Source organism: Rhineura floridana, chromosome 1 (assembly GCF_030035675.1).
Source record: "Rhineura floridana isolate rRhiFlo1 chromosome 1, rRhiFlo1.hap2, whole genome shotgun sequence".
NCBI lineage: Eukaryota > Metazoa > Chordata > Lepidosauria > Squamata > Rhineuridae > Rhineura > Rhineura floridana.
The window spans coordinates 257,715,342-257,732,062 of record NC_084480.1 but is presented as its reverse complement, the minus strand read 5'-3'; the positions used below and the strand labels follow the sequence as shown (position 1 = coordinate 257,732,062).

Below are 16,721 nucleotides of genomic sequence, written 5' to 3'. Positions count from 1 at the left end.
GTCTTCAAGTCGACCCCAACTTATGGCGACCCTATCAATAGGGTTTTCATGGTAAACGGTATTCAGAGGTGGTTTTACCATTGCCTTCCTCTGAGAGGCACTGACTGGCCCAAGGTCACCCAGTGAGCTTCATGGCTGTGTGTGGATCAAACCCTGGCCTCTCAGGTCATAGTCCAACAATAATCTGGGAGAGGGGTGGGAAGGGTAGGAGGAGGGGTAGGGGAGGAGATTGGGTGGTGGGTGGGCACTGGGCAGAGGGGAAGCCCCTTTCCTTTCCAAAAGGAAAACATTGTGAACAGTATCATTGCTTTTCAGCGTTTCCCCCACCTTTTTATTCTACAGCAGGCATATGTCGCCCCCCCAGCCAAATTTAAACTAAAGCTGTCCCTAGCCACATCCACACCAGACCTTTATTTCACTTTAGGCAGTCATGGCTTCTCCGAAAGAATCCTGGAAAGTGTAGTTAGTGAAGGGTGCTGAGAGTTGCTAGGAGATGCCCTGTTCCCCTCAGACCTTCAATCAGAGTGGCTGACTGTTAAACCAGTCTGGCCACTGGAGCTCTGTCAGGGGAATAGGAATCTCCTCTCAGCACCCTTCACAAACTACACTTCCCAAGATTATTTGGGGGAAGCCATGACTGTCTAAAGTGAAATAAAAGTCAGGTGTGGGTGTGGCCCCTTGATTAGCCAAGCCCAGCAGCTGTGAGTCTGGCTTTTAGAATGCTGACAGTTAGTTCTTACTGAGCATGCCCAACACTATCATAGGGTTCCAGCCAAAAGTTCTTAAATTAATTAAAAATCAACCAGGCATTTTTTAAACTTTGAAACTGCAGAAGATGAAGGTGAGTGTATGGGGGCAAGGTCAGTAATAGGATTACAGGTCCTCTGTGAACATGTCTGATTTTTAATTAATTTCAACAGATTATGAGAACTCTCAGAGAAAAAAGTCCAAAAGGCGTCTGGGTTTTTTCTCTCTCTCTTTAGACTTTGAACTCTCAATTCTTTCTGACTGTTTTGTGTATTGCCATGAAAATTTAGAGGGTTGTTAAGGAAGCGTTTCTGAGTTCAGGACTATAAGTTTTGTAAGGTTTTGTTTTGAAATGAGCTTATGGGAAGCATCAGAATGGCATGGGGGTATTTTCAATTTAACATTGCGGAATGTGAAAAATCCATGCTGGCTATAGTATACAGTCACTTTTGTGGCTGAATAATACTAATTCAGTGACAATAGAATATGCCAGTTTTGAGATCCTGTTTCACAAAAGAACACTAAGAAAGGAACAACATTTCCAAATTTATGTTTTATTATTCGTATCTTTCTTCAACAGAACTCAAGGCAGTGGCGTCACTAGGGGTGTGGGGGGGTGCAGACCACACCAGGTGACACCATCAGAGGGGGTGACTCTCAGCTTTAATTTAAAAAAAAATAAGTTTCTAGATGGTCCGGTTCTCGAGATATACATAAAAACATCAGCCGCCCTCCAGTGGCATCACTAGGGGGGTGCAGGGGGTGCAGACCACACCAGGTGACACCATCAGAGGGGGGTGATTCTCAGCTTTAATTAAAAAAAAATTAAGTTTCTAGGTGGTCCAGTTCTCGAGATATACATAAAAACGTCAGCCCACCCATTAAATCTTTTTTTAAACTACTGTATAGCACTTTGTAGCTTTAACCCCGCCCATTCAGGATTGCAGCCAATCAGTGAAGTGTTTGTTTGATCTGTGGCAGTGTCTAGTAAACCTCATTGCAAGGCCAGAAAATGGTGGTCCCCCCCCCGTTTATCTGAAAATCTCATACATTGGGTAAGTATATATATTTCAGTTTTTCCCCCTCTTGTGTGTAGGAGTCAGATCCTGGGCAGTGTTTTCAAAACCTTCCCAATACTTGCTTTTGTGGGGGTAAAAGCATTGCTAATCCCATATCTCCAGAGTAAATCCCATTGAATTCAATAGAATTTACTTTTGAGTAGACATGGTTATGAATGTGCTGAAAATCAATGGGACTTTGGAGTGAATGTAAAAAAGAATTGTGTTTGTGTTGTCTTTCTGTCCCCCCCTCCAGTCCTATTTTAAAGCAAGTAGGCAGGGCTTACTTAGGTATTACAGTTTTTATTCTGTAGGAAACGAATACCGATTTTTGTAAAACTAATACTGATTTTTCTGCAATGACCAACTGGTTTGACAATAAACTATTATATGGGCTGTGTGTATTTATACATCTGCAGTGTGTGTGTAGTCTTTCCAACAACCCTGTGAGGTAGGGTTGGAAACCAAGGCAGCTCACAGCAAGAAATAAAGCCATTTAAAATCCAATAACCATAAAGCAAGAATAAACAGCTGGAAAACAGCCTAAAGAGGCATGATTCTGAATTTTGGGTTGGGTGAATGAAGTTTATTTATTTATTATTTGATTTATATCCCACCCTTCCTCCCAGCAGGAGCCCAGGGCGGCAAACAAAAGCACTAAAAGCACTTTAAAACATCATAAAAACAGACTTTAAAATATATTAAAACATCTTTGAAAATATTTTTAAAAGCTTTAAAAAAACATTTTTTTAAAAAAAGAAAAGGCTTAAAAACATATTAAAAAGCAATTCCAACACAGACTCAGACATGGATAAGGTCTCAACTTAAAAGAACAAGTTGAAAGAACAAGTTCCTTATCACTTGAGGCTGTAGTTCTCTGCATACTTCCCAGTTTGAGTAAGCCCCATTGAATACATTGGGACTTGCTTCTGAGTAAACAAACATCGGATTGCACTATAAATATATTTAAAGATTGTGTAATTCATAAACATATTTGATAGTCATGTTTATATAAATATTTCTTCATACTGTGTCCCAATAAGTATTTGATTTCACACTATGGTTGCAGATGATTTTTTCCTCTACATTTTAAGTGTGCCCTTCTTCCTGGGGGTGGTCATGGTTCTCCATTGTTTTCATCCTGAGGGGAGGATAGGCTGAGAGATGGTGAGTAGCACATTTAAGGTCTCTTCACCTCCCCCCCTTTTTTATTTGTATTTATTTTATATTTCTCCAATATCTTCCCCTGGCTGTTTTTATGTATTTTAAATATTTTTAGATTAAATAAGTAGGAAATCATAATTGTGAACCTCCCTAAAAGCAATTTACCTATCCTTATGTTTTGGCAAAGTGATGGTGTGAAGGCATGCTGGTAGAACAAGAGACTATGTTTGAGGCATGTTATAAGGTGTTTGAGGACTTTGTCACACATTACTTTTTGAGACCTGTAGATTCATGTTGGAAAGAACACGTGCACGTATTGAATGGTGGCTTGGGTGCTGTTTTTTCAGTCTACGCTGCATGCGTAGCGAAGGTAATACATCATCTGGCAGCTAGCTTCATAATGTGAGAATGAAAAACATTTGGAACACCATTCACCTGTTTACTTTTCTCACTATTGAGACCGCTTCATATATTACTTTTTCATACACAGAAATTTAATCTTTGTATAGGAAAAAGTATTTTGTAAAATGTGAAGGACAGTGGCTGCCCAGTCAGTATAACCACTGTACAAGATCTACTCAGCCACTGTAATTACCTTTTTGTTTTGAGTGCCCTTTTGTCTGGGTCTTGGTTCAGGTGTGTATCCAACTTTGATGTGCTTATGGAAGGGGTGTGCAAGTAGTGCCCCCCCAAGTGTGGAGGCTTGGACAAACATTGTGTTATGGAAAACCAAAGTCTGTGTGAAAGTACATATTTGGGAATGCCATCAGTGTAATCCTAAACACACTTAATAAATAATATTGAACTTGTACATCACAAAATATATTACGGTCATGTCCATAAGCACCAGGAGGGTAGTTGCCCAGGGGATCTTAGTGCCTCTGCATTTTTGGGAGCAGGGTCCCTATGTCTCCAAGCATCCTACAGTCAGCATGAAAAGGCAGTGTGTTAGTCACTGAGAAGAGTCTTCTAATATGCTTCCTTGCCTTTTCTGCAGATTGGAGCCAATCAGAGTGAAAGGAGGTGAGTCAGCCACTGAGAAGTCTCTTCTCAGTTGCTAACGCTCTCCACTTTCATGCTGATTGGCTCCTAGAGATGTTTGTTGTTGTGAGAGAATGCATTAACAAAGATCTCATTCTTAATCCAGGAGCAAAAAAAGGTGTACGTGGCTGTAACTATCATGAAGGGACCCTGCAGCTCTGAATTTTCTACTGAATAACTGATAAATACCTATGTAACTTTGTGTCTGGAGACTTATTATTAAGAATCACTTTCCATAATTGTAAGGAGGTATGTCCACACGCATGCATCCCAGGCACCTAAATGAGGGGAGAGAGCAGCATAGGGACATAAGCAGGTGTCTTATTCCAGGGGTTCCCAAACCTTTCTTCTACATAGACCACTTGAAAATTGCTGAGGGTCTGAAAGTATCTGAAAATTTACTATGGGCATATGCAAGATAATTAACCCCCATTAGTAATAAGAGCAAGAATTTGAGCTGTGCGTATGATATTGTAATTTAAAGGTGCAATTTTAATTTTGCTAGTTGTTTATGTCACTACTATTGCCATTACATTCAGTGATATATGGGAATTACGATTTACGAGTAACATTAGTACAAAAAACATTACTAAGGATTCTGTATGGTCTGATACGGGAGGAGGTCCATGGGGGTGACACCATGAGTTACCTACCGCACCAGGTGACACCAACCCTAGTGACGCCACTGACTCAAGGTGGTCTACATTAGGTTCCCTGATGGTCTACCATCCAGGCATTGACCTGCTTCACTTCAGAAAGGTTTCTGCATCATGTGCCTTCAGACCATAATCCAAATATAGTTTGGCTGACCCAAAATTTCTCAGATGTTCTTTTTCTGGGGGGAAAAATCTGAGATTTTTTTCTTATTATTATCTTCCTGTAAAAAAAGAAGGCTACTGTGCAGAATTTTCTTTAAATATTGTCCACCATTTTGTAGTGGCTGCCATTTTCCCCCAACCCCCTCACAATGCCCCTTAACAATGCTAGGTACATGGCACTGTGGAGGATGCAAAACAGTGACCAGGAGGCCAACATAGTCACTTCTGCTGTTGCCACTTGCAGCAGCAGGATAAAGTCCCTTAAGGGAAAAAAGAAAACAGACAAAGTTGACACATGTAACTGGTAGTGTAATTTTCACAAAAACTATTTCTCGGAATTAGCAAACCCCACTATACAGCTTTTCTTATCCCATAGGTGGGTATAGTTTATAACAGTATATGTTTACTCAGGATTAAGGATTATTCAGACTTTTTTTAAAAAATAAATCATAATTTTGGTATCAGTAAAAGAGACATATTAGGTGAAACTAAAACACCCCCACAACTGTTTAGAACTGCAGTCATATTACTCCCCATGATTTCTTTTCTTTTTTCCTTGAAAATAAAATACAAACTTGTGCAATGTGTTTCACAGCTATTTCTTATGCTATCTCTCTATCTATAATTTTTATATAAATGTAGTGCCTACAAAAGCTCTATGACGAATAAGAGAAAAGCTGAAGAGCTGTTTTCAGGAGTTCCGGTCAACAAAAGGAAGTCTCTGTTAATGAAACCCCGTCACTACAGTCCCAGTGTGGAAGGCAAAGGGGAAAATGAGGACGAGACTGAACTGCAGAACAACAGCAACTTTCTCAAAGCAGGTATCAAGGACAAGTGGCTCCAAATGAATGTAAACCTAAGGCTCCCAAGGGGAGAAAGAGTAGGGAGAATCATCTTACTGAGGAGTAGCAAGTGGAAGGTAGAGATCTGGACCGTATGTGAACCTTGAGACTGAGAAATAAGTATAGAGATCTAAAGCAGGAGTTGGGAACCTGTGGCCCTCTAGATATTGTTGGACTATAACTCCCATCAGTCCCAGCCACCATAACCAATGGCAGGCCCGGTGCCAATGGGCAGCCAGATTGGGCCCTGGCTGAGGGCCTCTGTGGCCCTGAGGGGCCCTTCCTTAAGGTGGGAGGGTGAAGCTCCCACTCTGTGATTCACAGCAGCATCGGGTTGCAGGACTGAGCGACCCAATGCTGCTGTGGATCGCAAAGTGGGGGCTTGCAGACACCCCCCTTACTACCTCCCTTACAGGTGGCATGGGGTTTAAATAAGCCATCCAGCCCCACCTACCTGACAGGTCAGTGCGTGCACCTGCCATTACCCAAGGTAGCAGTTAGGGCATTCCTAGGAAGTTGGGTGATGGCAGGCATGCTAGCTGACATGACAGGTAGGTTGGGCAGGTAGGTGTATTTAAGCTCTGTATTGCCTGTATCAGGCAGGGATGTTCAGCTGTACAGCGCTGCAGGCTAGAGCTCAGTCCTAGAGCCCAAGGGCTCAGTCATATCTGTCACCAGCCCTGGCCAAGGGCTAGGAATGAGGGAAACTATAGTCCAGCAACATCTGGAGGGCCATAGGGTTCCCCCTTTTGAGTCCAGCAAATATAGCATGGGTCAAATAAACAGACAAAGCATTGTGAAGGTCTGCTAAAACACAGTACTTGCTTATCAAAGAAAGTAACACACAGGATTACTTCTGAATTCCACATATCCCACTCAAAAAAATCTAATGTTTCTGATTTAACTTGTCCTGATCACAAAATGGCACTGACATGCTGACTTCTGCCTTGGATTTCTAGAATTTGCAAAGACTATTGTGATTGTGCAGTTTGATCTTGCTGCAGGTTTCCCATTTCAAGGTCATTCATGCCCATGTGCAATCATGTATACTGAAACCACATAGGTTCTTGAGAATGTAACCACGCCTATGATAATCACACTACTGCTCCTCTTAGTTAATAGAAAATGAGGACAACATGAAATTGAAATGGTGTTAATTATTCAAAAGTGACTTTGTCGGAGATCTAAAAGAAAGAGGTTAGAATCTGCAGTGATAGTGGCACAATTCTATACATATTTGTGCTGAACTTAGTTCAGCATATGAGCCTCTATAGACATATCATCTACAGATACAATCCTATGCACACCCACATGGAACTCTTCTCTAGCCAGAAGGGTTGCTCTATTAGCCAACCCTTGGGCTTGTGGATGCTACTTTTGCACTGTGAGCACGCTAGTTGCCTACAGCAAAGTGCTTCTATTGGCCATACCTGGAGGGGAAAGAGATTGATCTGCTGCTCAATCGCAAAACCTGCTTGAAACGGATTTTTTAAAAAACACTTGAGCTGATCCCACCAGGTTTTACAATAAAAGGGGGTGGGGTTTGACTCATGTCATGTGCCCCCATTTTCAGAAAAGAGAGATTGAGATGCACTGGAACTGGCAGAACAGTAAGTGTGTCTCTCTACCCTGGAATGCCTTATTAGTTTCAAATACGATCTCCCTCATTCATTATTTGATTGTGGATGAGGAGGCCAACCTGTTATGTGTTACTGAGACCTGGGTGGGTAAACAAGATGGGATTGGTCTTACTCAGCTGTGCCCACCCAGGTACTAAGTACAGCATCAGAGTAGAGTTGAGGGTTGAGGTGGGGGAGCTGCTGTAGTCCATAGGAATTTCATCTCTCAGGGCTTCATGTCTGTTTAGTGGGGATCTAGAGTGTCTGTACCTGGTGTTGGGCAATAAGGACCGATTAGGGATTCTACTAGTTGACCACCTCCCTCACTGCCCAGTAGTCACCCTGCTTGAGCTGACAGAAGTGGTCTCAGAGGTGGTGTTGAAGACTCCCAAACTGCTGGTTCTGGGGAACTTCAACATCCATGCCAAGGCCACTAACTTTCATGCAACTCAGGACTTCATGGCTGCCAGAACAATAGTTGGGCTGTCCCAATTTGTCATCTGGACCTGGTTTTCTCAACCAGGCTAGAAAATAATGATCTGAGAATGGGGGATATTAACATCAGTTACTTATCATGATCAGATCACATGCTGTTGAGATTTAGGCTTTCTTCAGCTTTTCTCCTCTGCAGAGGTGGTGGACCCATTAGGCTAGTCTGCCCTCAGTAAGTCTACTCCTTAAGAAACCCAGGATCCAGTAAATCTAAATAATTGTTCTCCGGTTGCTAACATTTCCTTCTTGGGCAAGGATTATCTTGACCCATTCCATTCCAGTCTGGGTTCAGGCTGGTTATAGGACTTGAATCGGCCTTGGTCACCATGATGGATTACCTTTATCTGGAGAAGGACAGGGGAGTGTGATCCTGTTATTCTTACAAGATATCTCGGCAGCTTTTGGTACCATTGACCATGGTATCCTCCTGGGCCGACTTGGTGATATGGGTATCAGAGGCGCTGTTTTACAGTGGTTCTGATCCTATCTCTGGGGTTGTTTTCAGAGAATAGCATTGGGTGATTGTCTTTTGGCCCCCTGGCAGTTGTGCTGTGGGTGCCATATTGTCCCCCATGCTGTTTAACATCTATATGAAACCCTTGGGACCAGTCATCAGGAGATTTGGGTTAAGGTGTCAGCAGTATGCTGACAATGCCCAGCTCTATTTCTCTGTAACATCTGAATTGGGAGAGGCCGTGCAAGCCCTGGACTGCTGCCTGGACTCAGTGGTGGCCTATGTGAGGTCCAATAAACTGAGACTGAGTCTGAATCCTAGCAAGATGGAGATGCTGTGGGTTGGTGGTTCCCGAGTTTGGGTAAGTAGTCAGTTGCCTGCTTTGGATGGGGTCATACTCCCTCTGAAAGAGCAGGTTAATAGTCTGGGTGTGCTCCTGGATTCATCTTTGTTGCTAGAGGCCCAGGTGACCTTAGTGGCTAGTAGTGGATTTTAGCAGCTTCAACTGGTAAGACAGCTGCGGCCATTTCTGGACTGGGAAAGCCTGACCACTGTTGTCCGTGCACTGGTAACCTCCAGGCTGGATTACTGTAATGCGCTTTATGTGGGGCAGCCCTTGAGATTGGTCTAGAAGCTGCAGCTGGTGCAAAATGTGACAGTGAGACTGCTCACTGGAGCAGGGTATTGCCAACATGTCACCCTGCTGAAAAAATTGCACTAGCTACCTATTAGCTACTGGGCTAAGTTCAAGGTTCTAGTTTTGATGTACAAAGCCCTATACAGCTTGGGACCAGGATATCTGAAACACTGTCTTACCCCTTATATACCCAGTCGATCACTGCGCTCTGCAGGTGAGGGCCTCCTGCAGATACCATCTTATCAGGAGGTCCATTCCACACAACATTGGAAGTGGATCTTTAGTGTAGTGACACCTACCATTTGGAATTCCCTCCCCTTAAATACTAGACAGGCGTTATCTCTGTTATATTTTCAGTGCCTACTGAAGACCTTCCTCTTTTAACAAGCCTTTTAAGTAGAGACCTTATCCCAGACTGCATCTGTGATGGAATTGCTTTTTAATAGGTTTTTAAACCTTTTTTTAAAAGATGTTTTTAAAGCTTTTTTAAAAATGTTTTGTTTTAATATGTTTTTAAGAAATATTTTGTTTTAATATATTTTAAAGTCTGTTTTTATGATGGTTTTGTTTGCCACCCTGGGCTCCTACTGGGAGGAAGGGCGGGATATAAATTTATAAATAAATAAATAAGGTTCTTGAGCATGTAGTTGCAGGCTAGATCCATTTCTAGATCTCTCAGTGGATTTCAATACCATTGGCAGTGGTATTCTTCTGGAGCAGCTGTCTGAGTTGGGAGTGGGTGGCACTGCTTTGTGGTGGTTCCAGTCTACTTGGATGACCATTTTCAGAGGGTAGTGTTTGAGGAGTCTTATGTGGCCCCAAGGAACCTTAAGTGTGGCATGCCACATGGTTCAATTTTATATTCCATGCTGTTTAACTTCTGCATTAAAACATTGAGTGTGGTCATCCAGAGTTTGGAGTGTGCTGTCAGTAATATGCTGTTCATACACATCTGTATTTCTCCTTTACATCTGTGGGTGTGGCAATGGATGTACTAGTCTGATGTAATGAACTGGATGAGAGCTATTAAACTGAAGATTAATCCAGACAAAACTGAGGCACTGTTAGTGGGTGGTTTCCTAGACCAGTTGGGTGGGGCATAGTCTGCTCTAGATGGGGTTACACTCCCTCTGAAGGGGCAGGTCTGTAGCTTCGGAGTGCTTATGGATCGATTACTGTTGCCTGAGGCTCATATGGCTTTGATGGTGTGACGTGCCTTACACCACCTTTGGTTGGTGACTCAGCTATGCCCCTGCCTGGAGAGAGATATCCTAATGTCTGTTGTTTATGCCACTGCTCTTCAACTGTGGGTCCCTAGATGTCATTGGACTACAACTCCCATCATCCTTGGCCATTGGCTAAGCTGGCTGGGGTAGATGGGAGTTGTAGTCTGACAACATCTGGAGACCCAAGGCTGAAGAACAGTGGTCAATGCTTTGGTAACCTCTAGATCAGATTACTGCAATGTGTTATACTTGGGCTGCCTTTGTTGATGGTTTGGAAACTGCAGCTGGTGCAGAATTCTGCAACCAAGTTGCTGATAGGGGCAAGATGGTCTGAACACTTATGATGATGATGATGATGATGATGATGATGATGATGATTTATTTATTTATTTATTTATTTAGTATCCCGCCCTTCCTCCCAGCAGGAGCCCAGGGCGGCGAACAAGGCACTAAAAACACCTTAAAACATCATAAAAACAAATCTTAAAATACATTAAGACAAAACAGCATTAAAAACATTTTTAAAACTTTTAAAAAATGGTTAAAAACATTATTAAAAATGTATTAACCAATTCTGACACAGACGCAGACTGGGATAGCTCTCAACTTAAAAGGCTTGTTGAAAAAGAAAAGTCTTCAAAAGGCACCGAAAAGATAGCAGAGATGGCGCCTGCCTAATATTCAAAGGGAGGGAATTCCACAGGGTAGGTGCTGCCACACTAAAGATCCGTTTCCTATATTGTACAGAATGAACCTCCTGATAAGATGGTATCTGCAGGAGGCCCTCACCTGCAGAGCGCAATGATTGACTGGGTATGTAAGGGATATGATGGTCTTTCAGGTATCCTGGTCCTGAGCTGTATAGGGCTTTGTACACCAAGACTAGAACCTTGAACTTGGCCCGGTATCAAATGGGCAGCCAGTGCAATTCTTTCAGTAGCGGGGTGACATGTTGGCGATACCCTGCTCCAGTGAGCAGTCTCGCCGCCTCATTTTGTACCAGCTGCAGCTTCTGGACCAACCTCAAGGGCACCCCACATAGAGCGCATTACAGTAATCCAGCCTGGAGGTTACCAGTGCATGGACAACAGTGGTCAGGCTATCCCAGTCCAAAAATGGCCACAGCTGTCTCACCAGCTAAAGCTGGTAAAAGGCACTCCTAGCCACTTATGTCACCTGGGCTTCTAGCGACAAAGATGGATCCAGGAGCATCCAGGCTACAGACCTGCTCTTTCAGAGGGAGTACGACCCCATCCAAAGCAGGCAACTGACCAATTATCCGAACTCAGGAACCACCAACCCACAGCATCTCCATCTTGCTAGGATTCAGACTCAGTTTATTGGCCCTCATCCAGCCCACCACCGAGTCCAGGCAGTGGTCCAGGGCTTGCACGGCCTCTCCTGATTCAGATGTTATGGAGAAATAGAGCTGGGTATCATCAGCATACTGCTGACACATCACCCCAAATCTCCTGATGACTGGTCCCAAGGGTTTCATATAGATGTTAAACAGCATGGGGGACAAGATGGTACCCTGCGGCACACCACAGCACAGCTGCCAGGGAGCTAAAAGACAGTCACCCAATGCTATTCTCTGAGAATGACCCTGGAGATAGGATCGGAACCACTGTAAAACAGTGCCTCCAATACCCATCTCACCACGTCGGCCCAGAAGGATACCATGGTCAATGGTATCAAAAGCCGCTGAGAGATCAAGTAAGAATAACAGGGTCGCACTCCCCCTGTCCTTCTCCCGATAAAGGTCATCCATCAGAGAGACCAAGGCCGATTCAGTCCCATAACCAGGCCTGAACCCAGACTGGGATGGGTCAAGATAATCTGTTTCATGCAAGAAAACTTGCAGTTGCTGTGCCACAACCCTCTCAATCACCTTCCCTAAAAAGGGAGTATTTGCAACCGGTTGGTAGTTGTCACAAACCAATGGGTCCAGGTTGGGCTTTTTCAGGAGTGTTCGAATCACCTCCTCTTTCAAGGCAGCTGGAACCACTCCCTCTCACAATGACGCGTTGACCACACCCTGGATCCACTCGGTCAGACCCCCTCGGCAAGCTTTAATAAGCCAAGAAGAGCAAGGGTCGAGAAGACATGTTGCTGGCCGCATCATCGCAAGCACCTTGTCCATGTCATCAGGCCACATCAACTGAAACCGTTCCCAAGAAATTGCAGCAGATGCTGCACTGGACACCTCATTGGGGACTACAGTATATGTAGATGGGGCATCAAGACTGCTATGGAGGCGAGCAACTTTACCCTCAAAGTGCCTTGCAAACAATTCACAGTGGGCCTCCGAAGGGTCTAAGGCTCCATTTCCTGGAGTTGATGCCAACAGACCCCTGACAATAAGGAAAAGCTCCACCGGATGGCTACTTGAGGATGTGATGGAGGCAGAGAAGTGGGCGTTCTTCACCACCCTCACCGCCACACAGAGTAGGCATGGTTATGATATTTTACTCGTGCCCAATCAGCCTCACAGCACGTCTTTCGCCACTTGCGCTGTAGCTGTCATCCAGCCTGTTTCATTGCCCTTAGCTCACTGGTGTACCAAGGTGCAAGCCGGGCTCCACAGTGCCGGAGAGGGCGCTCGGGGGCAACTGTGTCAAGAGCCCAACGTACCTTGCTGTTCCACAGCATGACAAGGGCTTCAACAGGGTCACCTGCTCTATCTACTGGGAACTCCCCCAGGGCATTCAGGAATCCTGTGGATTCCATTAGTCTCTGGTGGCGAACCATCTTAATCTGTCCACCACCCCTGCAGGGAAGGATCGGAGCCATAAGTCTAACCTTCACCAGGAAGTGATCTGACCATGACAATGGGGTGACATCCACCCCCCCATCTCCAGACCACCCCTTCCTTCATCTGGAGCAAAAACCAAGTTGAGGGTGTGCCCTACCCTATGTGTTGGGCCAGTAACAACTTGAGATAGTCCCATGGTCGTCATGGAGGCCATGAAGTTCCGAGCCGGAACACTAGAGGCAGCCTCTGCATGGACATTGATATCACCCAGCACTATCATTCTGGGCTGCTCCAATGCCACAGCCGAGATGACCTCCACCAGCTTGGTCAGAGAAGCTGCCAGGCAGCAGTGTGGACAGTACACTAACAGTAACCCTAGTTTGCTGTCTCTTCCGCCCAACACCAGGTGCAGGCCCTCACAGCCAGCTCCAAGACAGAGTGGTTTCCTGGTGACAGAGATGGAAGTTCTGTAGACCACAGCAACTCCTCCCCCCCATCCCTGTAGCCTGTGCTGGTGCTGCAGCGAGTATCCAGGTGGGCAAAGTTGGGTTAGATCAACTCCTCCAAGCTCACCCACCCAGGTCTCGGTAATACACACCAAATCGGTACCATCCACAATCAAGTCGTGGATGAGAGTGGTCTTATTATGTACCGATCTGGCGTTAAACAACACACACAGGCCAGTGGGCACAGCAGATGAGCAACAAGGAACCAATCCATGAGGAATCACATAACACCAATCCTGACACAAGTACATTGGCTACCAATTAGTTCTGGACCCAATTCAAAGTGCTGGTTTTGATCTAAAATGGCTTAAGTGGCTCAGCACCCCAATATCTCAATAACTGCCTCTTCCCACATGAACTAATCCAGATCCTGTATTCGTCATCTGAGGCCCTTCTCCATATGCCCCCTCCAAGAGAGGTGTGAAGGTGCCAATATGAAAATAAGACTTTTCAGTGGTGGCTCCTCATTTATGGAATGCTCTCCCCAAGCAGGCACCATCACTGCCTGTTTTTAGTGCTAGGCAAAAACATTCTTATTTACTCAGGCCTTTGGACCTTAATTTTGTACTTACCTTTAGAGGGGTGAGGGTGAGTTTTATATATATTCACTAATAGGCAAGTTCGAGTTTGAAACAAAAATACTGTCTTTATCATATGACATTGACCAATAAAAAGGCTTTGAAATTAATAAAAATAAATTTGACACAGATTTCTAAGATGAATAATGAGAGAAATATAATTTTCCAGGTTAGATTCTCTGTAGAAACAGTAGTAACACAGGAAAGAAAAGAACACCAACAAACAAACAAAATGTAAACTTTGGAGATGGCAGGTATTGCTACCACTCACCATATGCTCAGAGGCACATTACCAAATTCTTCCAAGCTACACAGGAAGTGGACTGTGAAAGACCAACCCAAATTGTGTTTGCATTTTTACAAATTTGTAGGGCAGTCCAATATCTCAGAGAGGAGGTCAGGTCTCCTGCACCCCCTGGTGCATTCTCTATTGTTTAAGAAAGGTAAAACTAACCACAGGGGGATGGGGAGGGGAGAAGGAGGAAGGGCAGGGGTAGGGGAGTAAGGGCAGAGGGGAGGAGGGGATGGGAGCAGGCAGGAGGGGTGGGGAGGAGGACAAGTGTGATCATTTGCATGTTTGAGTTCAGTGGGATTTACTCCCATGCAATCATACTTAGGATAGGTCAAACTGACCATGGGGGCAGAAGGGCAGAGGGAGGGTAGAGTCAGCAGGGCATAAGTAAGAGGGGAGGGGAGGAAGAAAGAAGGAGGAAGGGAGAGGAAAGGGGAAGGAGTGGAAAGGCAGGTCTGATCATTTGCATGCCTATTCACTCCCATGCAATCATGGTTAGGATAGGTAAAACTGATGATGGAGGAGAAGGGGGGATAGGAGAGGAATGGAGAGGAGAGGGAAGGAGGAAGGGAGGGAAGACAGGAGCAGAAAGAGGGGGAGGGCGAGAAGGAGAGTGCTGGAAGGGGAGGGGGTGGGAGGGGCAAAGGAAGAGGGAGGGAAGGGGCAAGAGGGAGTGGATAGAAGGGAGGAGGAGGGGAGGGCAGGTTTGATCATTTGCATGTTTTTTGAGTTCAGTAGGATCTACTCCTGTGCACCCATGCTTAGGATAGGTGAAGCTGACCTGTGGGAGGGACAGGGAGGGGAGGAGGAGGGCAGTAAAGGGAGGGGAAAGGAGGAAGGGGAGGGGAGGGGAAGATACTGGGTTGGTGGGCACTGGGCAGAGGGGAAGCCCTTTTCATTTCCAAAAGGAAAACATTGCCTGCTCACCCACATCATTTTACAGTACTGTATATTCTCAGTCTCATTATAATAAATAATGTAATAATAAATTTTATTTGTTAGTCGCCTATCTGTCCGAGTTAACGGACACTCTAGGCGACTTACAACAACCAGGATAAAATACAGTATACAATCAAAAAAGTACAAAAATAATCTAAACATCAATTAATACATTATAAAAGCTCATCCACACCGAGGATTCTGTAGGCCTGCCTGAATAGCCAGGTTTTTAAGGCTTGGCGAAAACCCATCAGGGAGGAGGCATGTCGAAGATCGAAAGGGAGAGAGTTCCAGAGAGTGGGGGCCACAACCGAGAATGCCCTCTCTCTGGTCCGCACCAGCCTAGCTGTTCTGACTGGTGGGACCGAGAGAAGGTCCTGTGAGGCTGATCTTGTTAGGCGGCATAATTGGTGATGCTGGAGGCGTTTCTTCAGATAAACTGGGCCGGAACCGTATAGGGTTTTAAAGGTCAAGACCAACACCTTGAATTGGGCCCGGTAGACAACTGGTAACCAGTGCAGATCTCTTAGCACCGGGGTAATATGCTCCCGGCGGCGACAATGTGTAATCAAACGTGCCGCCGCATTCTGTACCAGCTGCAATTTCCGGACCGTTTTCAAGGGTAACCCCACGTAGAGCGCATTACACTAGTTTTTCATTGTTTTTCAGCGTTTCCCCCACCTTTTTATGCTGCAGCAGGCGCTGTAGTCTCCCACCCAAATTTAAACCAAAGCTGCCTCTGGCCATATCCCCACCAGATTTTTATTCCACTATAGACAGTCATGGCTTGTCCCAAAGAATCCTGGGAAGTATAGTCAGTGAAAGGTGCTGAGAGTTGCTAGGAGAGGCCCTGCTCCCCTCACAAAGCGTCAATCAGAGCGACTGACTTTTAACCACTCTGACCACTGGAGCTCTGTCAGGGGAACAGGAGTCTCCTGTCAGTACCCTTCACACTTCCCAGGATTCTTTGGGACAAGCCATGATGAGTGTCTAAAGTGAAATAAATGTCTGGTATGGGTGTGGCCCCTGTTGTTGGTTTTTTTTTTTTATAGATAACAGTTTATTGCTCACAGCCCAAAGACCACCGCAAATACATATCAAAAGTTCATCCAGACAATACAAATTCCACCAGCACAAAATTAAAAGAAAACACAGATAAGTCATAAAAAGGAATACATACGAAATATAAACAGTTTTAAACAGCTAAAAGATGAGACTGTTTTAAAAGGTTTGCTCTTATTTTCGCCGCAGCGACAGCGAACTTATCGACTTGACACGTAATAAAATTATTATTTTCTGCTAATAAGAAACAAACTTGCTCAAGTAAGGGTCTATCCTTTATATGGTTGCTGATAGGGGATAAAAATTTGATCTGTGGCTCATTATAAAGAGGCAATTCAGTATATAATGGGAGATATCCTCCACTTCCCCTAAGTTGCACAAGCAGCAACGGAGATGTAACGGAATACGTCTATATCTCCCATCCAAGAGCGCCGAAGGCATTGTCTGGGAACGCAGGGCGGTAAACGCAGTTCTTAGCCACAGCAGATCTA

At 44.7% G+C, this 16,721-nt stretch overlaps 1 protein-coding gene across 1 annotated transcript in view; it reads left to right on the top strand.

Moving 5' to 3' along the window:
- The window catches only part of ST18 (ST18 C2H2C-type zinc finger transcription factor), a 188,115-nt gene that overhangs the window by 91,997 nt on the left and 79,397 nt on the right, over positions 1–16,721 (top strand). The window contains exon 4 of the mRNA XM_061600648.1: positions 5,471–5,649. Within this exon, the coding sequence (XP_061456632.1) occupies positions 5,471–5,649 (179 nt within the window). The remainder of the gene's footprint in view (positions 1–5,470; positions 5,650–16,721) is intronic.